A 27,157-nucleotide genomic window follows, 5' to 3' on the forward strand; every position below is an offset into this window, starting at 1 on the left:
AGTTCTATATTTATAGACTGTTCCTGGCTTTGGCTTTTATTTAGATGTAACTAAAAGGGAAAACTATTATTATTATTATTATTATTAATATTATTATTATTACAAACAGGGTTATTCACCCTTTTTCTAGTATGTATCTGACCCTCCCCCCTCCTTCTCTCACTCTTAATATACAGTAGATTAGACGATATTTAGAAGCAAGTGAGTGGCAAACTACTACACGCACAGACAGCAAGCCTGGGGGGGGGGGGGGGGAGCGCAGGGAGTTGCAAGAGGGGCTTTAAGGACAATCTTTAGATTTCCCAGGTGGTACACAGAACATAGCGGCGGTCTGCTTCCACTGCTCCTATTACAGGGAGTGATGGCCAGCAGACCATTGCAATAGTTATCAGTATTTTGGTCCATGCAATTGACATTGAGCATGTTGGCTGATTGTTGCCTTTCTGCACAAGCTATTACACAAAATGAATATCGGCCAGAACTACCGGTAATTGCCGAAAGTGGCCCATAGAAGATAGTAGCAGTCCTATTACATGGAGCTGCAGCCAGAAGACCATTGCTATTGTTATCAGGATTTTGGATCATGCAGAAAGGTAACAATCAGCCGACATAGAGCATGACATCCCCTCCCCTCAGTGACGCGCCTCCATCAGAATCAAGTCTGGCCATGTCACCGAGGGGAGAGGGATATCGTTACACTGGGAGCACTGGGCTCGCCTCCACTGCATAGAGTGGGCTGGAGTGCACGTAAAGAAACTGGCATGAAACACGAGTATTGGGCAGCATTTTGAGAAATGGACTGCACCACTGTGAAGTAAGTGCCAACAAGATAGTGTAAAAAAAAAATAAAAATCAGTAAGCGAATAGGTACATTCACTTTAACAAGAGTGAAGCCTCTAGACTTCTCAATTTAGATGCAGGGATGGCTGTTTCTTAAAGCGACTCTGTACCCACAATCAGACCCCAAGCCGCTTGTACCTTCGGATAGCTACTTTTAATCCAAGATCTGCTCTTTCCTGCAGGTGACAAGAGAGTGAAAGGGATTTAATGTGGAAAGTGAAAGACAGATTCAAACATAACCCCAAGACAGAGTGATTGGTGTTTAGAGGTTATGGATGTAGGTCTGTTAGCAGAGGGAGGAAGCTCAGTTTTAGTATGATTTAGCTTTAGATATAAGCAAGACTGTTAGACATGGTAGACTGTCTTTGGCTGGTATTTTGTGGGAGGGCAGGGCTGATGTCAAAGAAAAGGGTATATAACTGGGTGTCATCAGCATAGGGATGGTATTGAAAGCTAAACTTGCCAATAGTTTGTCCAAAGGGGGAAATTTAGAATAAGAAAAAGAGGGGACCAAGGACTGATCCCTGAGGAAACCCAACAGTAAAGGGAAGAGAAAACGAGGAAGAGTGGCAAATGGTACGCTCAAGGAGCGGTCAGATAGGTCGGTGGAAAACCAAGTAAGCGTCCTTAGGGACAATAGAATGGAGCATAGTGAGGAAGAGCTGGTGGTCTACAGTATCAAACAGTACAGAGAGACCCATGAGTGGTTGCCTTTAGACTTAGGAGTCAGGAGATGATTAGAGACTAGTTGAGAAGAGAACTTTCAGAGAGATAGTGGGTTAGGCGGGAATTGGCCAGATTGATAATTGGCTGTGGAGGACCAGCCTATAGATGTTTTTTTCAGTTATGGGATGTTTGAAAGTGGAGAGAAAGATGCCTACAAAGAGGAAGATGTTGGAATTTTTAGATAGGTAACTAGTGACAGCAGGACAGAGAAACTGTATGAGGTGTGAGGGAATAGGGTCACTAAAGTGGGTGGGTATTCTCACCCTTGTGTGTTGAAGAATCAGAAAGCTGAGAGAAACCAAGGTTAGCCAAGTTATGAGATCAGGCTATAAGAGTTAGGTAAGGGAAAGAATCTGTCAAAGAGGGGGACAAGGGTTCGAGGATTTCATCTAGGGGTGTAGTGAGCATTTGAACAAGCGTTTGATGAATGTTTTTAGCATTAGGTCATGAAAATGTATATCTTTTCCAGAAAAATTTATTTAGATTAAAATTTCTCATTTTAAAAAGGAACACCACAATTTCCCCAAAGTATGGCAGTACCATGTATGTTGTCATAAGCTGTTGTTTGAGCATAAGTAAACCACAGCCTTCAAACTATTTTCACTCTAAAGCGGAGAGTGTGAACCTCCAAAGTAAGGGCCAGCAGGTTAAGGGATTTAGACCCCATAGGTGTTTAAGGAAATAAGCTAAATCATTTGTAGATGTACTCTTAAAAATGACTCCTTTTCACAAGGAACACAGCAGAATATGCACCTGAAAAATTTGTACCCTTTAAATCAGTACCCTTTAGGTGACCATAAAGTGCTGTTTTTCTAGTACAGATATGCCAGAATACTTTTTGAGACACCATGTGCATTTGCAGTGCCCCTGTAGGATGAATAGAGTAGAAACCCCCAAGAAGTGACCACATTTCTACTTAATAGACATTTTGAGGAAAGTTTTTGGCACTACATCACAAAAACTAAAATGTACATTTTCCTAATACGTATAAATTACTCCTACATGGGGGATAATGCAGGGGTATATTATTACTATGCATGGGAAGATTATTAGTATATGGGACAATGCAGAGGGACATTATTACTATATGGGGGCAATGCAGGGACACATTATTAGTATATGGGGACAATGCAGAGGGACATTATTAGTAGTATATGGGGACAATGCAGGGGGACATTATTATTAGTATATGGGGGCAATGCAGGGGCAAATTATTAGTATATGGGGACAATGCAGGTACACATTATTAGTACATGGGGCAATGAAGGGGGGCATTATTAGTATATGGGGACAATGCAGGGGAGAATTATTATTAGTAAATGGGGCAATGCAGGGGACATTATTCTTATATGGGGCAATGCAGGGAGACATTATTACTATATGTGGGCACAATAGGAAACATTATATGGGGGCACAGCAGGGGACATTATTACTATAGAGGGTCACAGGACAGGGGACATTATTACTACATGGAGGTACAGTAGGAAGCATTTTATTATATGGGGGCACAGCAGGAGACATTATTCCCATATGGGGGCACAGCAGGGGATATTATTCTTATATGGGGGGCACAGCAGGGGATCCTACACACATTAGTGCACCAAACAGCAGAATTACTACAGTTTGGGAGCCTATGAGAGGAAAAGGGAAGGAAGTTGCTTGAAAAGTGTGGAGGCCTAAGATGTTTGGCAGGTTCTGAAGGGACCAATTGTAACTGCAAGAAACCATCATGGAGGCCTGGGCCAGATGGAGAGGAATAGGAAAGTGACCCCTCAGATCAAAGAAGACGTCTCAGTTCCCCAGGGATGAACTGAGTGAGGTGTTTTTATCAAGTTTCACCCTGTTGCCAAAATGCCGTAGAAACTGCCCTGGTACTACAGTGTCACCTCATTTTGTAATCTACACTACCGTTCAAAAGTTTGGGGTCACCCAAACAATTTTGTGTTTTCCATGAAAAGTCACACTTCTTCACCACCATACGTTGTGAAATGAATAGAGTCAAGACATTGACAAGGCTAGAAATAATGATTTGTATTTGAAATAACATTGTTTTTACATCAAACCTTGCTATCGTCAAAGAATCCTCCTTTTTCAGCAATTACAGCATTGCACACCTTTGGCATTCTAGCTATTAATCTGTTGAGGTAAACTGTAGAAATTGCACCCCACGCTTCTAGAAGCAGCTCCCATAAGTTGGATTGGTTGGATGGGCACTTCTGGCATACCATACGGTGAAGCTGCTCCCACAACAGCTCAATGGGGTTCATATCTGGTGACTGCGCTGGCCACTCCATTACCGATAGAATACCAGCTGCCTGCTTCTGCTGTAAATAGTTCTTGCACAATTTGGAGGTGTGTTTAGGGTCATTGTCCTGTTGTAGGATGAAATTGGCTCCAATCAAGCGCTGTCCACTGGGTATGGCATGGCGATGCAAAATTGAGTGATAGCCTTCCTTATTCAGAATCCCTTTTACCCTGTACAAATCTCCCACCTTACCAGCACCAAAGCAACCAAAGCAAAAATCACATTACCTCCACAATGCTTAACAGATGGCATCAGGAATTCTTCCAGCATCTTTTCATTTGTTCTGCGTCTCACAAACGTTCTTCTTCGTGATCCAAACACCTCAAACTTGGATTCATCCATCCACAACACTTTTTTCCAGTCTTCCTCTATCCAATGTCTGTGTTCTTTTGCCCATCTTAATCTTTTTCTTTTATTGGCCAGTCTCAGATATGGCTTTTTCTTTGCCACTCTGCCCTGAAGCCCAAAATCCTGCAGCCGCCTCTTCACTGTAGATGTTGACACTGTTTTGCGGGTACTATTTAATGAAGATGCCAGTTGGGGACCTGTGAGGCGTCTGTTTCTCAAACTAGAGACTCTAATGTGCTTATCTTCTTGCTTAGTTGTGCAACGCGGCCTCCCACTTTTTTTTTCTTCTCTGGTTAGAGCCTGTTTGTGCTGTCCTCTGAAGGGAGAAGTACACACTTTTGTAGGAAATCTTAAATTTCTTAGCAATTTCTCGCATGGAATAGCCTTCATTTCTAAGAACAAGAATAGACTGTCAAGTTTCAGATGAAAGTTTTCTTTTTCTGGCCATTTTGAGCATTTAATTGACCCCACAAATGTGATGCTCCAGAAACACAATCTGCTCAAAGGAAGGTCAGTTTTGTAGCTTCTGTAATGAGCTAGACTGTTTTCAGATGTGTGAACATGATTGCACAAGGGTTTTCTAATCATTAATTAGCCTTCTGAGCCAATGAGCAAACACATTGTACCATTAGAACACTGGAGTGATAGTTGCTGGAAATGGGCCTCACCAAAAACCAGACATTTGCAGCTAGAAAAGTCATTTACCACATTAACAATGTATAGAGTGTATTTGTTTAATGTTAGGACTAGTTTAAAGTTATCTTCATTGAAAAGTACAGTGCTTTTCCTTCAAAAATAAGGACATTTCAATGTGACCTCAAACTTTTGAACGGTAGTGTATACCCGTCAAGTAATTTATTTATGGGTATAGTAAGATTTTTTACCCCACACCCCACAAGTTAAAACTGAAAATTTTCCAGCCATTTTAGTGGCATCATACTGTTTGTTGTATCCCGCTTATACCCCAGGAGATGCACACTACATAAATTTAGGCTCAAATGAAAATGTATCAGGGGCAGTTAAGTGCCAAACTTGGGGTTACAAATTATCACCCATCCACATAATAGGTGATAAGTTATTGGTGGGGGTCAAACTGTTGGAACAACACTGATCAAATAAACAGTGGTCCATGTGGTAAGGGGACCTGGCGAATTGTGTCTGTTTTCATGGTATGCCACTGATAGTAAGCACCCCAACTGTGGCTTGCACCAGCACCTCCCCAGACAGCGCCAACCACATAGTGTACTCATACTCACCTGGCCTGGTGCTCCCCAGCTCTCACTTGTGTGCCGGGGAGCTAGGAGAATGAAGGAACACTGTTAGGCCAGGTTAGTTTCGGGGTGTACATGATCCATGGGGCCCTGTACAGTTTTTGCTATGGGGCCCCATGAATCATAGCTAAGCCCCTGCTCCTGAGTGCCCCTGCATGAGTGAAGCAGCAATTGTGTAAGTGCACTGCCACTCCATTCAAACTCTAGGGGTCTGACAAACATAGCAAAATACAGCACCTGGCTATCTTGAGCAGTCCCATAGTATGTGATTGAAGTCACAGTTCAGTGTGGATACTGTTGCTCCATTCATAAAGGGGCATTCATGGACCCTCTTTGTGATTAGTCAGGGCCACAGTAGTGTACCCTTACCAATCACCTGAAATCTAACCTATGGAAATTGTAATCTTGAGAAAACCTTATAATCTATGTGTCGCTATATTTTTGAAAAAGTTCCTCTGGGTGATAAAGTAGAGGCCCAGAAATGGGTTATAAACTGGACTTCCCCCAATCTATGGAAAGACCTGCACATCTTCCAAATTGTTCTATTACCTCTATCACGTATGGCAATTTTACTACAGCCTCTTCCAGAAAAATTTGCATATCATCCGCATACATGTTGATTTTATCTTCCTTGTCTCTAGCCCCAAAACCTCTTATGAATTTGCTTTAATTATATTGGATAATGGTTCCGAAGACAGAATAGGGGATAATGGGCACCCCTGCCCTTTCAGATGTTCCTCCATTAACCGCAACCTTTGCTTTTGGATTACTATATAGTAACCTTACCATATTCATATATTTATCTCCAAATCCATATCCTCCTAGGCTATTGCAGCATCCAGAGACAGGATGGAGTGGAATCGCCCCCCAGCCCCTATTTGGATATTATGGAACACCTATGTGATATTCTGCCTAATAGTAAGGCCTGGAATAAAACCACTTTGATCCACATGGATCAGATGTGGGATAACTTTCTTTAGCCTATTAGCCAATACCCTGGCATACAGTTTTATGTCTACCTTTAATAATGATATGGGCCTATATGATTTTTTTTTTATCATCAAAGCTACATGAGGACTTTTTCATGTGGAACCAATTGTATTTTGTAGCGACACTATTCATTTTACCACAAAACAGTGATAAAATGGAAAATAGAAAATTAAATAATCTGTGGGGGAAAATTGGGGGGGAAAATGCAGCTGGGGTTCCTTTTTTTACAGTTCGCTTAAAGGGAAAATGCCATGTTATCGGTGAGTCAGTACAATTACAACCATGCCATATTTTTCCTTTACTATTTTTATGGTAAAATTAAAGGTGTCATTATAAAATATATATTTTTTTTAAATCATTAATCTCGGTACATGGAAAAATGACTCTTTGAAGGTGAGATGGAAAAAAACAAGTTCACAAGTAGTCCAAAGAAGTGCTAATCACTGAGATTGCCATGTGAGGCTATGTTAACCCAACGTCAAAAATATTGTAGAGGCGTCCGATTTTGCTATTAAAAAAAAATGTCCGTTATGGCTGCGATTTAACTGACTGCAATGGCAATGCATTGAAGTCAATGTAAAGACTGACATCCAATGTACACAGTGTATTGAATAACGGACGTTTTTACCTCGGACGTTTTTACCGGGGACGTCAAAATAATGAACATGAACATTATTTTTGGACTTGTTTTGTAAAAAGCAGATATTTTTTATTAGTTGTTCACACACAGTTTTTCTTTTGTCACCATTCTTTCTCCGTTTTTACTATTAAATTCAATAAACTTTTTAATTAAGCCACATCCAAAGGCCAATTAGTAACCCCAAAGTAGAGTAATGTAGGGGAGGACAGCTAAATGACATTTGAAAATAACGGATGTCATTTCAAACAGAGCTGAAAAAACATTGTGTGTACATAGCCTTACTGTGCAGCCATTAATCCATGGAAAAGGGCTTTGAAAGAGTTCCAAAAAATGCCACACAGATGTCAATTGATATGAAAATGGATAGTGGCTTTTATTTTAGCAAGAGACACACATTTGTTCTTGGCTAGTATCCATGTAAAAAACTTGGAAATGTCTTTTGTGTCAGCCTTGACTATGCCACGTCAAATTGAGGGGCAGAAAATGATTATAATTTTTTTTTTTTGCAGCTATAATATTTCAATTATCTCTATAATCTTTGCATAAATAGGATTTGTTTTTCTGCATAACTTTAAAAGATGTTAATGGATAGAGCCCAGCAGAAGTGAGGCCTACACCTTATTCATTTTAATAGTCAAAGCAGCTGCTTACTGTCACTTTATATTATTGAAGTGGTTGGTGCCCAAGAGTATTAAACAAAATCTATCAGCCATTTTTGGAAAACTTAATGCTATAAATATACTGTACATGTTCATTCTTCAGCGCGGACAGGGCAGAAGCGCGCGCCTCCCATAGACTCCCATTATAAACGGGAGGCTAACGGCATTCCACGGCGGAATTCCGCAAGTTTTGCTCAGTGGGAACGGGGCCTAAATCTAAAGGTTGCATTACACAGCATGATAATGAGGTCAGCGCTTGCTTCCACCTTGTTCCCTGCATGCTGCCTATGCTATTACACGCACAGACAGCGAGTGGAGAGCAGTGGGAGGGGCTGTGGGGAGCAGTGGGAGGGGTGGCCTGGATAATCCTTAGATTGTCCAGGCTTTCCATTGAAGTCAGTGGCGGTTTACTGCTTCCACTCCTATTACACAGAGAGGTGCGCAGCAAAATGTCACTGACGTGTCCATGATTTTTCAACATATTAAAAGACCACGATCAGCTGTCATTGTTCGCGCTATTACACCAAACAATAATCATTGGATAATAATTTTGTGTAATAAGTTTACCATTTTACTTCATCTTACTTCAGTGCTATGAGAAAGGACAGAACAATAAAGCTCCTCCTTTCAACTGTAATTGGTATAAATACTATGGAGCTCAAAGGGTGCAGTATTGATTCTCACTGAAGAGAGAATGGAATGGGGAGACTTATTGGCAGGCATATTTTAAAGCGATTCAGTACCCACAATCTTTCCCCCCGAAACCACTTGTACCTTCAAATAGCTTCTTTTAATCCAAGATCTGTCCAACTTGCAGCCCTGTGTCAAATGGCCGTGGCCTAGAATATCTGTTCCCTAACTGTGCACCACCCCTCCGTCCCTCCTCCCCACCCTCTTCATCATTAGGAATGCCCCTAGAACATTTTCTCCTGTCTGAACATTGCACAGGTGCCTTAACGATCCAGCCCATGTGCTGTGCTGACACAGGTGATGAATTGTAGAAAATCTGCCTGGGGCATTACTAATGATAAAGAGGGTGGGGAGGAGGGACAGAGGGGTGGTGCAAAGTTAGGGCACAGATATTCTAGGCCACGGCTGTTTTGTACAGGGCTGCCAGTTTAAAAGTTGTTTTTAGGACTATAACTGCATCACCTGCCGAACAGTCCACAGGACAGATCTTGGATTTAAAGCAGCTATCTGAAGGTACAAGCGGTTTGGGGGGGGTCAGATCGTGGGTACAGAGTCGCTTTAATGTCAAATAATCTTTTGACAGGTAAATGATCTTAAACGATAACAGAACAAGTACTAATACTATTCCTTCAAGAACTTACTGTGTCACTCTCCTCGTCCGAGACAGATTGAACCTGGGGGTTATAGTGGAGTGGAGAATAAACCCAGGTCCGGTCATCTGGAGGCTACACAAGTATTGAGGAGAAAAAGTTTAAAAGAAGAATATGGGGGAAAAAAGACAGAAGAAAGTAACAGCAACAAAATATATGGATGTACATATGCCTGAAGGGTCTACAGGAGCCTCTTATATTGCTACAGAAAATACTCAGACTCAGGTCATGTTTGTTTTGTCACCTTAAATAAAATGATTTCACTGATGATACTCACAAAGTCAGTAGATGATGGAGCAGAGTGCATCCTGTTGAAGCGAGGGGAATACACCCAATATCGCCCATCTGTGAACTACTTGAAGAATGAGATGCAGCCAACACAGAGGTGAGAGACAGATCAATGAAGTGAGTGAGAGAATGGGATGAGATTGCAATGTATAACATAATACAGACCATAAAGTTTAAAGAATGAAAGGAAATCATAAATTCCTCTATATGGCTATGTTAACACAACTCCCAAAAAGGAAAAAAGACGTCCGCTTTTTGTGTTAAAAAGACATCCGTTATTGCACCCTTTTTATTGACTTTAATAAATTGCATTGAACTGTCTGGAATAACGTACGTCTTTTTCACACAGTGTATTAAATGACGAATATCTTTTGAAGTGAATGTCTCCAATACACTGTGAAAAAGTCCATCATTCCAGACACTTTAATGCAATTTATTTGAGTCAATTAAAAGGATGAAATAACGTGCGTCTTTTTTACACAAAAAGCGGACGTCTTTTTCCCTTTTCGGACGTTGTGTGAACATACCCTTAGGCTGCAAAAAACAAGAAAAAGTCTATGTATAAAGACAGTAGAAGAGGAAAGGCAAAATAAATGAAGTATATTTTTATACTATAATTCAGAAAATTGAAGACATGAAGAGTCAAGCTTTTAAGACATAGCAGTGATTTTATTTAATGCTAGCAGTGGGGAATAATTACTACAATTTGTCAAATTTATACGTTTGATTTTCATAAAAATATGTCTTTGATTACATTTTGTGGTGCAGGAAATGAAAACTAAACATTTACAAGCTAGACAAATAGAAAATTTAGATTCCAAAATGTGGGAAATTTCAATCTTGTTAAAACATTGTTTAAGGGTACAAACCCACACACCGTATACGCAGCTTATTTACTGCTGCGATACGCAGCAAATACGCAACAAACACACAACAAATACGCAGCAGATTAAATCTAAATAACTGGACACAGCATCAAATCTGCACCACCAAATCTGCTTCAAATCTGCTGCGTTTTTTCTGCGTATCTGCTGTGTATACGGTGTGTGGGTTTGTACCCTAAAGCAGCACTTGTGAGCTATTCTTATAAAAATTACAAATGGGAAGTAGTCCACCATTTACTACACATGCATGACTGTTGACAGAAATACATTTTACAAGTAGCTGCAATAATGTCACTTAAAGATGAGCCATGAGCTTAAAAATTTGTTCGCGATTATTGCGTCCATTGAATAAAATTTGCAAATGCAATACAAATGAATCTCATTAAAACAGCCAAACTATAGTAGCTACTAGAGATGAGGGAGTAGTACTATCGAGTAGCTATTTGATCGAATACTACACTATTTGAAATACTCGTTTTCGATCGAGCATCTGTCCAAAAGCACAGTAAAAATTTGTTTCCCCTCCCACCTCCCTTCGTGCTTTTTTTTTACTAATAACTATGCAGGGGGGGGGGGGGGGTTTGACAGACCCTAGGAGCACACTGGCATCACGAGAGCAGCGTCTACATTCTTTTGCTGGCTTAGGGCCCTATTCCACCAGATGATTATCGTTCAGATTATCGTTAAATCGTTTTCAGCCAAAGTCCGGACCAGACTATAAACAGAGAACAGGTTGCAAAGATAAGATTTCTCCTCTTTTCAAATTCATTCCTGGCTTTGGCTGAAAAAATCTGTAACAATCTGTTAGACATCTTTTGGTGTAATAGGGCCTTTAGGGAAAGTGAGCATCTTATCAGATTGTAGGCAAGAAAGACAGAAAAACCCCTTGTTAGGGCTTACTACACAGCACAGCATAGTATAGCATAGCATAGCATATACATACGCATATACAGTGCTTAGACTAGCAGCATATCAGCTAGTTAGACACACAAGCAGGCAGGCACGCATGCAGCTTAGAATTTTCCTGCATAGACCTGTGTCTGTCTATTTTGTCCTACAGGTTAATTGTTGCAGGACAGTTTATTGCACTCTGCGCCTGTTAAAATAAAAAACGTCTTACGTCTCGCCACCAGGCATACATAAAACTTCAGATGTATCTAGTGTATGCCAGGTTTGGCCTAGTTTCAGTGTGATAGCAACAGTCACAGTGCTTAATTTGGCTCTGTGCCAGGTGTTATAAAAATAAAAAAACACCTCTCATGTCTCGCTGCCAGGCATATGTAAAACTTCAGATATATCTAGTTTGTCCTACTCCTGGTGTGATAGCAACGGTAGCAGTGTTTAATTTGGCTCTGCGCCAGGTTTTACAAAAATAAAAAACACCTCTTGCCACCAAGCATACGTAAAATTTCAGATACAGTATATCTAATGTTCACCAGGTTTGGCCTACTTCCGATGTGATAGCAATGGCTCTGTGCCAGGTTTAATAAAAATAAAAAAACACCTTTCATCCCACCAAATGTGCCTTATTCACTTAACAGAGACTGTCGTCGTGGACATTCTGGAGCATACACGTTTACCTAGATTGTGTGATTGCATTTACCTCCGAATCTCTCTCCTACCCCTCTCCTACACTCCCTCCCCAACCTACCCCTCCTAACCCCCCTCCCCCACTACCCCTCCTATTCCACCTACACTGCCTTCTCCCGGGGGGTATCCCTGATGATACATAAATCTCCAAGATGGGAACCTGGCACTTCATACGTGGAGTGCAGGGCGGTGTTTGCCCAAGGCAACCTGGAACATATCCCCGTAGTGCTTTTGGGCATATATATAGCCCGCTTACTGAGTCTCTGGGCATCTTACATGAAGCTATACGCTTTGCAGCTGCCTACCCCCAGGCAGGTATAATTTGCATTGGAGAATTTAACTGCTTGATGGATGCCACACTAGATAAACTCCATGTATTACCCGCCCAACCGAGAACACATACTTGCACACCGCTGGCCTGTCCGATGGGTGAGATAGGGTGGGTAGACTTGTGGCATAACACACACACACAGCTTTTGGAATTCACATGCTACACTCCGGGATGAGATTCCATGTCTCGGATAGATTACAAGTTGTCATGGCCGCAGCGGCGTCCCGTGCTCCGGGCCGCCGCCGCGACCTCTCCATGCAGCCCCCGGGGTCCATGGGCAGGGACCCGGCGCTGCTACTAGTTCAGCCCCGGGGGCGCCTTACCTCGCCCCGCTCCTGTCACCCGCTGTGCCGGCCGGCGCGCGCGTCCCCGCCTCCTAGGGCGCACGCGCGCCGGCTGTCTCAGATTTAAAGGGGCAGTCCGTCCCTAATTGGTTGCTGCACATCACACTCTGCTATAAATTCCAGCCCTGCCCCACTACAGGTGTTGGAGCCTCTACATGCTTCCCATAGCGTTTGGCCCAGCTCCCTGTTGTTCCTGATTCCTGTCCGCTACCTGGTCCCTAGTCCTTGTTCCTGATTCCTGTCCGCTACCTGGTCCCTAGTCCTTGTTCCTGGTTCCTGCTCCTCTGTCACACTATTGCTCCTGTGTTCAGCCTGTCACCTGTGGTTACGCCTACAGACCTCTGCCAGCACCATCTCCTGCCTACTGCTCCTGCCTCGCCTGCTGTCACTAGCAACCAAACCAGGGGTAGCGACCTGGGGGTCGCCTGCCGCAGCAAGCCCATTCCGCCTTGCGGCGGGCTCTGGTGAAAACCAGCGGCCCCTTAGACTCCGCTCCCTAGCGCGGTTTTGTGCCATCACTAGTGTCGGCTCAGTGGATCCACTACTCCAGGCGTTACATTAGGCTCCAACCATGGATCCCGGCGAGGTGCATGATATCCGCGACATAGCCCGAGTGGTCGCCCAACAGGCTCTACAAATCCAGCAGCTCACTGCCGCCTTACAGCAGCTTACTACAGCCCAGCACACACCACCTCCTGCTGCTTCTTTGACACTTCGACTGGCTCTCCCAAGCAAAAACGCTGGTGACTCCAAGTTGTGCAGAGGATTCCTGACTCAATGCACCATGCATATTGAACTCTTAAGTAGTCAGTTTTCCACCGAGCGCTCTAAAGTGGCTTTCATCATCAGCCTATTGGAGGGTAGAGCTCTGGCTTGGGCCACACCACTGTGGGACCGAGATGACCCTGTTGCTGCCAATCTCCAAACCTTCCTGGCCGAGTTTCGCTCCGTCTTTGAGGAACCTGCCCGTGCGTCTTCGGCTGAGACTGCTCTACTCAATCTCTCACAAGGGAGTTCCTCCGTTGGCGACTACGCCATCCAGTTCCACACCCTGGCAGCGGAATTAGACTGGAATGAGGCCGCTCTAATAGTTACCTTCAAGAAGGGCCTGTCCAGTCGGGTGAGAGACGTGCTTTCCGCCCGAGACCTACCTACCTCCCTGAATTAACTCATCCTACTGGCCACCAGGGTCGATACTCGTTTTTCTGAGAGAGAGGAGGAGGTCTGGCATGAAAGGCGACTAAGCCTGTCCCGTCGCCATCACCAGCTGGCGCAGGTCTTCCAGAATCCTGACGTTCCGGTATTCCAGTCGACTCCTGAGATTCCTATGCAGGTGGAACGGGTTCATCTGACGCCTGATGAAAGAATTCGTTGTCTGGAGCTGAATCTCTGCCTCTACTGCGGTGGTCTGGATCACTTTCGGCTGAGATGTCCCCAACGTCCGGGAAAAAACAGCACCTAGGTCCGGTGGGAGAGGCCTCCCTAAGTTTGAATGCCACCTCTCCAAGGTTGTCTGTGCCAGTCTCCATCCAGACACCCACGGGACAAAATCACCAGACTACTGCCTTTCTCGATTCTGGGTCAGCAGGCAGTTTTATTGCAGCTACATTGGTCCAAAGATGGCGGCTACCCATGACCCAACTAGCCAGACCCCAGACTATCTCCTCGGTCACGGGCGAGATTCTTACTGACCATGTGCACTACCAGACTGCACCTCTAGTCCTCCAGGTGGGCACTTCACATCAGGAAAAGATCTTCTTCTACGTCCTGCCCCATTCTTCTTCCACCATCCTCCTTGGACTCCTTTGGCTGTGATTACATGCCCCTAAGCTAGACTGGAGAACCGGGAAGATTCTCAGTTGGGGTCAGGACTGTTTCAACCGGTGTCTGAGGTCACCTCAGCCCAAGTACTCTATGTTGTCTACCGACCCCGCCAAGCCTCTATCCGGCCTACCGGCGGATTACCAAGTCTTGCCTGATGCCTTCTCTGCCACGGAGGCGGACTCTCTACCACCTCATCGGGCGTACGATTGTCCCATAGACCTCCTTCCTGGAACTTCTCCTCCACAAGGTCGGGTGTATCCTCTCTCCGTACCCGAGACTGAGGCCATGTCCTCTTTCATCCGGGAGAACTTACAGAAGGGTTTCATCTGCAAATCCACATCCCCTCGCCACATAGGGATGGACTTCATCACCGATTTGCCTCCATCTGCAGGCAAGAAAGAGGGGGAGGCCAAAGGGGGGGGTACTGTCATGGCCGCAGCGGCATCCCGTGCTCTGGGCCGCCGCCGCGACCTCTCCATGCAGCCGCCGGGGTCCATGTGCAGGGACCCGGCGCTGCTACTAGTTCAGCCCCGGGGGGCGCCTTACCTCGTCCCGCTCCTGTCACCCGCTGTGCCGGCCGGCGCGCGTCCCCGCCTCCTAGGGTGCGCGCGCCAGCTGTCTCAGATTTAAAGGGGCAGTCCGCCCCTAATTGGTTGCTGCACATCACACTCTGCTATTAATTCCAGCCCTGCCCCCCTACAGGTGTTGGAGCCTCTACAAGCTTCCCATAGCATTTGGCCCAGCTCCCTGTTGTTCCTGATTCCTGTCCTACCTGGTCCCTAGTCCTTGTTCCTGGTTCCTGCTCCTCTGTCACACTATTGCTCCTGTGTTCAGCCTGTCACCTGCAGTTACGCCTACAGACCTCTGCCAGCACCATCTCCTGCCTACTGCTCCTGCCTCGCCTCGCTTGCTGTCACTAGCAACCAAACCAGGGGTAGCAACCTGGGGGTCGCCTGCCGCAGCAAGCCCATCCCGCCTTGCGGCGGGCTCTGGTGAAAACCAGCGGCCCCTTAGACTCCGCTCCCTGGTGCGGTTTTGTGCCATCATTAGTGTTGGCTCAGTGGATCCACTACTCCAGGCGTTACACATGTTTAGGAATCCCAAAGCATGTGCCATGCTTTCACAGGTTTCACATGTTCAGAGAGCAATCTCTGACCACTCTGCTATCTTAGCTTCTTTCAACTTCTCTCTTCCCAGTGGTGGCGGTGGTTGCCGTAAGATACATTGATTCTGGCTCTCTCAGTTTGGGGAGCAGGATAGGATCCCTGAACAATTAGAAACCTTTTTAGGGGCTCACATGCCGATCCAGAACCATGGCATCTACTGGGAAGCTTTAAAGGCATACTTGAGGGGATGTGTCCAAGCAGCCATTACACACATAAAAAAAGAAACAACTAGAACTGATAATGAACTGGCAACGACCTGTGCCCACCTTGCGGCTCAATTTATTGCTCACCCTTCAGATGCAGAGAGGGAGGCTTGGTGACGGACGGGGAGACGGTACATGGAAGTCCTTTATGAAAAGGCCAGATGCAGAGTATTTTTTACAAATCAGAAATTCTTTGAACAAGGAAACCAGTCCAGCAGCCTACAAGCCTATTTAATTCATCAAAACACAGCTTCCCCTGCAGTGATACAGATCCAGAACTCAGAGGGCTCACGCCTAAAAAATAGCAAAGACATTATGGACACCTTTTCTGACTTCTACCAACTATTATATTCATCCAACCTAATAAAATCCCCTTCTGACATAGATACTTACTTACAGCAGACTTCCCTACCTACTTTGACTCCAGACTTTCTGACCTACCTGGACTCTCCTTTTACACTGGACGAATTACGTGTAATCTGATTTTATTAGAAACAACATCTCAAAATATACATACAATCATACACAACCGAATATGATGTCATATGTAAATGCCAGACATTGAAAATTTTTGTTTTAGAACAAGGCAGCATAGAACACAGTAATACAAAAGAACCACATAGCATAACTCGAGAACAGCAACTACTAGTTATCAACAGGATAAGTGAGCTGTTATGGTAAGAGACCCTAAAAAGTATCATGTCTCTTAACCAGCTACCAACTTTAAGAATCTGCAACTAGAAGGGAGTAAAGAAAGAGAGGGGAAGAGTGAAGAAAACGTGAGAGGAGGGGGGAAAAAGGAGGGTAGAAGAGAGTGTATGAGGGGGCCCCGGGGAGGACTTTGTCGGAGAATGAAGGAAGTAAGCTCAGCCACAAAAGCAGCAAAAGCAAGCCAGCGTAGTCTCAGTGTGGAGATACCCGCTTAACCTGTTAGTCGGAGGAAGGTATCTGATTCCATGAACTGTCGCCATGGGAACCAAAGTTTGTCAAACTTTGCTGACTTTTCATGAAACTCAGCAATAAGCTCCTCCATCCGACCAATTTCTCTGAGTTCCTCTATCCATTCTGCTAGTGTAGGGAGATAAGTCGTTTTCCAGTGACGGGGAATTACCATGCGTGCTGCCGTGAGAAAGTGTCGCAATATCCCCTTCTTGACCTGTGCAAGGGAGCCCGGGATAAGTGACAACAAGGTCAGTTGTGGGGTGTTGGCAATAGTCCTGCCTGAGTATGCATTATAGATAGCCAAGACCTTGCCCCAAAATGTGTGAACTCCAGGGCAGGCCCACCATATGTGGAGCATGTCGCCAACCTCCCCATGGCATCGCCAGCACACCGCTGAGGTTTCAGGGAACATTCTGTGAAGCGTGGCTGGACAGTAGTACCATCTGGACATAATTTTGTAGTTCTTCTCTTTTGCCTTAGAAGCCATGGAAAGGCCATGCAACAGCCCACACATCTTTTGGGTAGCCTGCTGATCAAAGGAAATATTTAAGTCCTGCTCCCATCTGTCAAAGAAGGTCGCCCTATCTGGATTTGCCACACTAACTAATATGTTGTAGAGTACAGATATGCAGTGTTGTATTGCTGAAGTAGCTAAGACCAGATTGTCAAAGTCCGTAGGCGTCACCCTTTGGGAGATAGGCCCTGAGAAATTAGGACAATTGCTCGTATTCCAACCACGAAAGAGTACGGCCCTCCAACCGTGCTTGTAAAGATGTCAGGGAGGATACATTATCCCCGTCCATGCAGTCCCGCACCCGCGGATGAGATTGACGGTCCCATAGGAGGAAACGGGGTACCCTCCATCCCGTCTGGAATGCTGGGTTTTGAAGCAGTGGGGATAGTGGGCCTGGACAGTGCGATAAGTTGTTCCCTGTGACCCACTTGTCCCACACGCATAAGGTATGCAAGACCAAGAAAGGTATGTCAGACATGGCTCGGCGATCCTGCGAAGGGATCCAGGGAAGCAAGGCAATGGGAGAGAGAGAAAACTCCAAATCAACCCATCTCTTCATCCCCTTGTTATGTACTCAATCCAGGACCCTGCACAGGACCGCCGCCCCATGGTACAAGCGCATGTCAGGGAGATCCATGCCACCCACACACTTGGGTTGTGTAAGAGTAGTGAATTTAGTCCGAGGTCTGCTTCTTCCCCAAATGAATTTAGTAATGGCCCTCCGCAGGGTCTTGAAAAAGGCCATCGGGACATCTATTGGTACTGTCTGAAACACATACAGTAGTCTGGGCAAAACATCCATTTTAATAATAGCAATTCTCCCAAACCATGAAGTGGGCTTCAGAAAGTATTTGTCCAAATCTGAGAGGGTCCTAGTCAGCAGTGGAGCATAGTTCAATGCAAACAGAGAGCCGGACGTAGATGGGATTCTAATTCCCAGGTAGAGAATGGAATCTTGGCGCCATTGAAACGCGAAGGAGTCCCTGACCGCGCTGAGTTCAGTTTGTGGAATGGAAATATTAAGGCCTTCTGATTTAGTAAGGTTGACCTTAAAGTTGCTCAGGTCTCCGAACCTCTGGAATTCCCGCAGTACCGATGGAAGAGAGATAAGCGGGGAAGAGAGGTATAGAAGAAGGTCATCGGCATAGAGAGCAAGCTTGTGCTGGTCCTGCCCTACCACAACTCCTCCAATCGAAGCATTCCTTCGGAGTGCTACCGCCAGATGCTCCATTGTCAGTATATAGAGCATAGGAGACAAGGGACAACCCTGCCGTGTACCTTTAGAAATCTCAAAGGGTTCAGACAATAGGCCATTAGCTCGGACCCTAGCGGAAGGAGAGGAGTATAACACCATTGTCTTCTCTATAAACTGAGGACCTAGTCCCACCTGAGCCAGGGACGCCCGCAGAAACCCCCAATGGACCCTGTCAAAAGCTTTTTCTGCGTCAATCGACAGTCGACAGGAAACACAATGGGGATCCCGTGCAGCCGGCCCAGGACCTCAGGGTAAGTGTACGAAGAGTATTGTCCCTTGCCTCTCTGCCAGTAACAAACCCGACCTGGTCCCCGTGAATGATTTTAGGGATGTGGTCACAGAGACGGGAGATATCGGGTGGTAGTTTTTACAAAATTTATGGTCTTTATCAGGTTTGGGCAGGACCACCACATGAGCCTGTAACGATTGCCTAGGAAAGGGACACGTTGCTGATACACCATTGAGGCATCTAGTCATGAAAGGCAAGAGAAGCTCTTTAAAGGTCCTATAGAAACAAACTGTGAAACCGTCAGGCCCAGGGCTCTTACCCCCCTTAGCTTCTGTAATCGCACAACCTAGTTCAGTCTCTGTAAAGGGGGCATCTAAAGCCTCCGAGTCCTCAGTAGAAAGCCTCGGCAGGGCCGTATCTTCCAAATAAGCCGATATCCTCCCCTCCAGGGCACCTGCTGGCAACTCTGAGAAACGACCCTTAATGTTATAGAGGGATTTAAAATAAGTTTGAAAGAGAGCAGCAATGTCCCTGGGATTATGAACCGAGTCGCCCCAGGGGCCCTGAAGAACCGGAACATGCACAATCTGACCTTTTGGGTGAATCAAACGAGCAAGGGCTCTGCCACTTTTGTTGGAATGTTCATAGAGAAAGCAACAGAACCTTTCCTGTTGAGAGCAAGAGATTTTATTTAGAGCATCTTTCAATTGTTCCCTGGCAAGAGTCAGCGCAGCCAGGGACTCCCCCGTTGGATTCTGTCTGTGAGCCATCGACAGAGCGTCTACCTGGCTGCTAAGTTTAATGATTTTAGCGGCTCTCTCCTTTTTGAGTCTGGCTCCCTGCTGTACCAGAACACCCCGTATCACACATTTCAGCGCTTCCCATTAAAATGAGAGAGCCGTGTCATCTCCAGCGTGATTGTGCAAAAAGTCGCTAATGGTTTGGGTGACAGCTGCCTTACAGAGGGCATCTTTAAGTAGCAATTCGTTCAGTCGCCAAGTCCACTCCCTGGGCACCAACCCCGGCAGAGACAAAGTCAGAAAAACCGGTGCATGGTCGGACCAAACAGCCTTGCCTATAGAGGTCACCGGGAAGAGAGTCAGAGCAAATTGGGCCACTAGGAACAAATCCAATCTGCCATAAGATTGGTGAGCGTCTGAGTAGTGCGTGTAATATTTATCTGTGGGATGGGAAACTCTCCAGACGTCCACCAAGTTATGGAGGCTCAAGACCGATTGAGCAAGCCTGATTTCAGACCGTGGCACCGCTGTCCTGCCCGAGGAGGTGTCCATGGAAGGATCCATGACCATGTTAAAGTCTCCTCCGATCACCAACAACCCCTCACTGAAGGTAGAAATTGACCGTAGTATAGACCGGAGGGTGGACCCTTGTTTGGAGTTAGGTAAGTAGATGTTGCCTATGGTGTAAATGCGGTTCTGAATTTCCAATTTAACAAACACAAATCTTCCCTTAGGGCAAATCAAGGAATCTATGAGTCTATGTGGGAGAGATTTATGGACCGCCATGGACACCCCTTTGGACTTTGATATAGGATTGGTGCTATGTACCCACCCGTTGTAGTAATTTAGGCGCATGTGAGGCGTGTGGCCTGTCTTAAAGTGAGTCTCTTGCAATAGCAACACTTGTACTTTCTGTCTATGCATAGAATATAGGATTTGGGAACGTTTCTGTGGGACGTTAAACCCTCTGACATTGAGGGAGGCCAGTTTAACTCCTGACCCCGACATTCTCTCACCGTCTCTCCCCGAGCCCAAAGGACAAGAGGAAATGGGGAGGGATAGAGGGGGGGCGGAGAGAGAGTAGCAAGAGTAAGAGAAAGAGAGGGAAAAAGAAAGAAGAGGTAGAAGAATGGAGAATGACCACCCTGCAGTCAGAAATAGAGGGCTGCCAAGAGAGGAAGGCCCCCGGATACTAGCAGTAGCTACACTGCGAGGAAAACCCCAATAGGGTACCACGACGCACTCGGCGTCTAGTCTAGTGAGGGACGGACTAACAGATGAAGTACTGTGAGTCCTAATCGGGACACCATGTATGTGAGACACTTGTAGGAATCTAGAGTAACCCTATCATAGCATATAACAGTAAACAGCAAAACAATTAACCCTACAATGAAAGGTAAATCAGGCATGTATAAGCAACATCGTTAGAAAAACAAGAAGAAAGTTCCTCCGAAAATCAGAAGAGCATATACTGGAAGCGTGGAACAGAGGTTAGGAAAGCTTAGCAAAGGCCGCCCCAAAGGCAAGCCGAAAATCAGGCACACATACTGTACGTACATATATATATATATATATATATATATATATATATATATATATATATATATACAGATATACATACACATATACATATATGTACATACATCACAAAATCCCCCCCAATACCCATCAGTCTCCAGAAGCTGAAGCATTCATCGGGCGAGAAGGTCTGCTGGACGATTGCAGAATCGGATCCCAGTCAGGTAGAGTAATCTGTGGGAGATTCAATGAAGACAAGAAGACAGGCAGGTCCTCAGGAGCATGTAACTCATGCCGCTTGCCACCTCTGCGGACCACCAGTTGGAATGGGAATCCCCATGAATAAGGGATATCTTTGTCACGCAGTAGATCAAGCAGGGGCCTAAGGGCACGCCTCTGGGCCAGCGTCGCTCTAGATAGATCCTGTAAAAATATCAGGGGGGCTCCGTCAAAATCAATGAAATCCTTCTTTCTGACCTCCCGCATAATCTCTTCTTTTATTCTGTAGTGATGCAAGCGACAAATAACATCTCTGGGTCTATTCACATCTGAGGGGATCGGACCCAAAGTGCGGTGCGCCCGATCAATTTCAAACTCCTTTCCAGGTGGGCGCTTGAGGAGGGTGGCAAAGAGATCCTGCAGTGTGGGAATGAGGTCCACGGGTCTAGTCGCTTCCGGCAAGCCTCATATACGAATGTTATTGCGCCTACTGCAGTTTTCCACATCATCATGGAGTTTATAGAGATGTCGGATCTGTCTTTCCTGTACTGCTAAGGTAGCCTGCACATCGTCAACTGTCGAGGCCAGGGAGACTTGTTCAGTAGTTATATCAGAGACTTTGGCCTCCAAATTTGTAACTTCAGTTTTAAGAGAACTCAGTTCTTGTTTATAGGAGGTTTCAAGGCGTTCTACAGACTTTTCCATGTCAGAACGTGTGGGTAGGGACTTCATGTATTCTTTCCAATCCCAGTTTTGGCTCATTTCTGATGTAGCAGAGCTCAGGTGGCAGGCTGCACTATCCTTTGCAGGGGTAAATGTTGCTGGGGCAGGGGAGAGGGAAGCCATTACTGCTGTAAGTGGGGAGGTAGGGGTAAATCGCCCTGACTGTCCCCCTGCCTGAGTGGCGTCTCCCCTATGTGGCTGAAAGCCTGTAGTAGCCGGCTGCTGTGAGGTACCTGAGTGCCCTTGCTGTGTGCAGCTCCTTATCGCCTGCTGCTGCTGGCTGGAGGAAGCCGGCGGCGTCACGTGATCGGGACCCGGACCGAGTGCGGGGTCTGCCGCGGTGCTGGCTGCAGCCGTGTCTGCTGTCGCTGTCAATGATGGTCGCTGCTCCCTGAGGACAGGGATTGGGCCTTGGCCTCACTCGATGCGGCCAAGGCCTTTGATTCCGTTAAGATCCCTTTTTCACTGGCGGTGTTGAGGAAAATGCAATTTGGCCCAAACTTCATCAAATGGATCTCCCTCCAATATAAACGCCCTAAGGCAGCTATAGCAATCAATGGACTGGTGTCACATTCTTTTCAATTACAGAGGGCACCTGTCAAGGTTGTCCCCTCTCCCCCTCTTGTTTGTTATTTCTATTGAACCTTTGGCAGCGCTGCTTAGATGTGATGCAACTATACAAGGCGTGTCCTATTCGGCTGAAGAGGACAGAATTGGGCTTTATGCCGACAACATGATCTTATATTTATCCGACCCTGACGTGTCCCTCCCCAGAGCCATCCATATTATAGATGATTTTGGCCAATACTCCGGCCTTCGCATTAATAGGGATAAACCAGCCCTACATTACCTAAGTTCCACGAGACGTCCCCTCCTCCACTCGACTGTAGAAAGCCTCAAGGTGGTAGTTTCAGGTATCTGGGAATCATCATAACCAGCCTGGTGTCTCAAGTCCTCACGCTTAACGTTGAGCCTTTGCTTGATCTCTTTAGGAAAACTTTGGGATAACCAGGCTTTCACACACCTACTCACATTGGACCATGCCACCTATTGGGCGGAGAACGGTGTGCACTACATTTCCGATTTGTACACGGATGGGGTTTTGAGAGATTTCACATCCATTAGAGATACCTTTGGTATACCTCGAACTCACTTCTACAGATTTAACGCACTTAGCACACAGATTACCACCCCTTCTACTTCTCTCTCATCCTATCCACTCATAGGCATAATTAGATCCCAGGGGCCAGGTGGATTCATCTCATCACTGTACTCCCATCTTATAGAGGCAGCGGCATCCCATGCAACCTTGCCAGCGATACAAAAATGGAAAGCTTTAATTCCTGATCTGGATTAGGAGGATATCGGGTCAATCCTGGAATCTCACTGGTCAGTATCCCCGGCCATAAATAACAAGCTTTTTCAATTATATATTGTTCATCAGGCATATATTACCCCTGTACGTCTATACCACATGGGCCACATTCCTTCCTGCCCAAAATGTTTCTATTCTCTGGCCGATTTCTGGCACATGGTGTGGGACTGCCCCACCCTGTCCCAGTTCTGGGACGTGGTTTTACATCTCTTGTCAACAGTCATTATCATTCCTTTACCTTAGTGACCAGCTATCTGTTTGTTTGGTCTGCTTGAAGAGGAGGAATGGGACCATTATCATTGTATTCTATTTCGAGAGACCTTTTTCTTGGCTAGAAAGGCCATTGCCATGAAATGGATCGACCCGTGGCCTCCCTCACTAGAAATGTGGAAATCCCTGGTAAACAACATAGTACCGTATGAAAAGGTCCTATATATACACATAGGAAATGCCAGGGTAAATACTATAAAATATGGGAAGGGTGGACACAATCTCCTTTGACGGCCCCGCCTACGTCCATTATTCCTACATTGCAATAACAGATTATGGGGGTTGTACTCTTATCTGCATTATACAGGAAAAGTCTACTGTATAGAATGACATGGAGTGCTGTACCGTTGTTTACGACATATGGTTTATCAGCTATGTTCAGCTGCAAGTTGCAACTGTATTATGGCTAGAGATGAGCGAACCGGTTCGGCCGGTATGGAATCCGGTTTGGAATTTCCCAAAAATCTGAGTCCGATCGGATTCGGATTTTTGGAAATCCGCTCCGATTTTTTTTATTTTCTTGCTTTCTAAAATGGCAGCCACCATTCTAAAAAGCAGGAAGTGTTCCGGGCGGGAAAAGCGCTTTCCCATGATGCCCGGAACACATCCAATCAGCAGGGATCTTGTACTAGCCCACCCCCTGTGTGACATCGGTATTGCTTTAAAAGGAGCGATCACATGACCGCACGACGCAGTGTGTAGATGGAGAGAGAGAGACAGGAAGCAAGCTGCTGTTGTGTACTACAGACTAGTGAGAAGATATTGTGGGAAAGGAAAGATTAGGAAAGTGGAGAGGAGAAACATCTAGTAATTGAGAGTGAAATATAGAGAGGGCAAAAGATAGATAGATTAGGCATTGGACAGAAAAGGGTGCACGGGACCAAAACGTGCAGTACAGATATACAAGTCCTATACTTCTGAAAGTGTGTATATCACATCTGTCTTATCCTGAGTTACAAAAATACCTGGTTCAGGTGTATAGCATTGTATCTTAAAAAGAGTGCTATATACCCAATTTCTATACTTGGACCCTTCTGATTGAAAGTGTGTATATCACATCCATCTTATACTGAGAGACTAAAATACCTGGTTCAGGTGTATAGCATTGTATCTTAAAAAGAATGCTATATACCCAATTTCTATACTTTTTCCTGCATAGACCCTGTAATGGTGAATTTCCTGCATAGACCCTGTAAATGGTGAGTTTCCTGCATAGACCCTGTAATGGTGAATATTGAAGTCTAAAAAAAACCTGACTTAGAGATATCGAAAAGATAATGATGTTACTGACATGTAGAGCCCTAAACTCAACCAAATACACTACCCCCGTATCATATAGATGCTTTAACCCCTTGCCTCCACAGCATGTTTTGGCCTTAATGACCAAGCTCATTTTTCATAATCTGACCTGTTTCTCTTCATTTCATTATAACTCTGCAATGCTTCAACGTATGCTCACAATTCTGGGATTGTTTTCTCGTGACACATTGTACTTTATGTTATTGTATTCAATCAGTCAATATTTTTGGTGTTTTGTGGGGAAAAAGTGCAAAATGTTATGAAAAATTAGAAAAATTTGCATTAGTATGACTTTGAAAATTACTGCTTCTAAAAAAGTAGACCAACAAAACACAGTAATCACTGAACTCAAGGAGAACAGAGAAAAAAATTCCAATGAAGTACTCAATCAAGAGTCTCCACTGATGCCCCCAAAAATCTAAATATGCAAAACAAGAGTCCGTGGAGCCTCAGTTACGAGTCTCAAAACACGGGATAGCCAGATATCTCTAGCCTGTTGCCAATGGGGTGCCTCCATGATGGGGAGAGCACTACACCACCCTGATAAATAACCCCTTAAGTCCCACTCGGTTGCGAGTATTGGAACATAGACAGGGAAACAACAGGGTGGCCCCTTTTGTCAATGTCTAACTCAAGGTGCGAGTATTGCGATCATGACAAGGGCTTGCAAAGGCAGGCTTCCACCCACAGACAGCCATTTCGGGGTTTTTGCCCCTCGTCAGTGTGGGGTAGGATTCTGGCTAGTTGGGGCAATGAAAAATCAACCAACAAAACACAGTAATCACTGAACTCAAGGAGAACAGAGAAAAAAATTCCAATGAAGTACTCAATCAAGAGTCTCCACTGATGCCCCCAAAAATCTAAATATGCAAAACAAGAGTCCGTGGAGCCTCAGTTACGAGTCTCAAAACACGGGATAGCCAGATATCTCTAGCCTGTTGCCAACGGGGTGCCTCCATGATGGGGAGAGCACCACACCACCCTGATAAATAACCCCTTAAGTCCCACTCGGTTGCGAGTATTGGAACATAGACAGGGAAACAACAGGGTGGCCCCTTTTGTCAATGTCTAACTCAAGGTGCGAGTATTGCGATCATGACAAGGGCTTGCAAAGGCAGGCTTCCACCCACAGACAGCCATTTCGGGGTTTTTGCCCCTCGTCAGTGTGGGGTAGGATTCTGGCTAGTTGGGGCAATGAAAAACCATCAACAAAACACAGTAATCACTGAACTCAAGGAGAACAGAGAAAAAAATTCCAATGAAGTACTCAATCAAGAGTCTCCACTGATGCCCCCAAAAATCTAAATATGCAAAACAAGAGTCCGTGGAGCCTCAGTTACGAGTCTCAAAACACGGGATAGCCAGATATCTCTAGCCTGTTGCCAACGGGGTGCCTCCATGATGGGGAGAGCACCACACCACCCTGATAAATAACCCCTTAAGTCCCACTCGGTTGCGAGTATTGGAACATAGACAGGGAAACAACAGGGTGGCCCCTTTTGTCAATGTCTAACTCAAGGTGCGAGTATTGCGATCATGACAAGGGCTTGCAAAGGCAGGCTTCCACCCACAGACAGCCATTTCGGGGTTTTTGCCCCTCGTCAGTGTGGGGTAGGATTCTGGCTAGTTGGGGCAATGAAAAATCAACCAACAAAACACAGTAATCACTGAACTCAAGGAGAACAGAGAAAAAAATTCCAATGAAGTACTCAATCAAGAGTCTCCACTGATGCCCCCAAAAATCTAAATATGCAAAACAAGAGTCCGTGGAGCCTCAGTTACGAGTCTCAAAACACGGGATAGCCAGATATCTCTAGCCTGTTGCCAACGGGGTGCCTCCATGATGGGGAGAGCACCACACCACCCTGATAAATAACCCCTTAAGTCCCACTCGGTTGCGAGTATTGGAACATAGACAGGGAAACAACAGGGTGGCCCCTTTTGTCAATGTCTAACTCAAGGTGCGAGTATTGCGATCATGACAAGGGCTTGCAAAGGCAGGCTTCCACCCACAGACAGCCATTTCGGGGTTTTTGCCCCTCGTCAGTGTGGGGTAGGATTCTGGCTAGTTGGGGCAATGAAAAATCAACCAACAAAACACAGTAATCACTGAACTCAAGGAGAACAGAGAAAAAAATTCCAATGAAGTACTCAATCAAGAGTCTCCACTGATGCCCCAAAAATCTAAATATGCAAAACAAGAGTCCGTGGAGCCTCAGTTACGAGTCTCAAAACACGGGATAGCCAGATATCTCTAGCCTGTTGCCAACGGGGTGCCTCCATGATGGGGAGAGCACCACACCACCCTGATAAATAACCCCTTA

The 27,157-nt window shown here is 45.4% G+C and overlaps 1 protein-coding gene across 8 annotated transcripts in view; it reads right to left on the reverse strand.

The window, feature by feature from the left end:
- PIP5K1C (phosphatidylinositol-4-phosphate 5-kinase type 1 gamma) overlaps positions 1-27,157 on the reverse strand; it is a 593,211-nt gene that overhangs the window by 74,449 nt on the left and 491,605 nt on the right. For 3 of the 8 annotated variants that reach the window (XM_069962584.1, XM_069962582.1, XM_069962583.1), the window contains 2 exons: positions 9,397-9,471; positions 9,111-9,194 (listed from right to left, as the gene is read on the reverse strand). The exons of 2 other annotated variants lie outside the window; for them this stretch is intronic. In XM_069962584.1, coding sequence (XP_069818685.1) covers positions 9,111-9,194; positions 9,397-9,471 — 159 coding nt within the window. Of the gene's footprint in view, positions 1-9,110; positions 9,195-9,396; positions 9,475-27,157 lie in introns of those variants that run through there. 3 more of the 8 variants (XM_069962589.1, XM_069962585.1, XM_069962588.1) reach the window with 2 other exon arrangements.

This window comes from Dendropsophus ebraccatus, chromosome 3 (genome assembly GCF_027789765.1).
Source record: "Dendropsophus ebraccatus isolate aDenEbr1 chromosome 3, aDenEbr1.pat, whole genome shotgun sequence".
In the NCBI taxonomy this organism is placed as follows: Eukaryota; Metazoa; Chordata; class Amphibia; order Anura; family Hylidae; genus Dendropsophus; species Dendropsophus ebraccatus.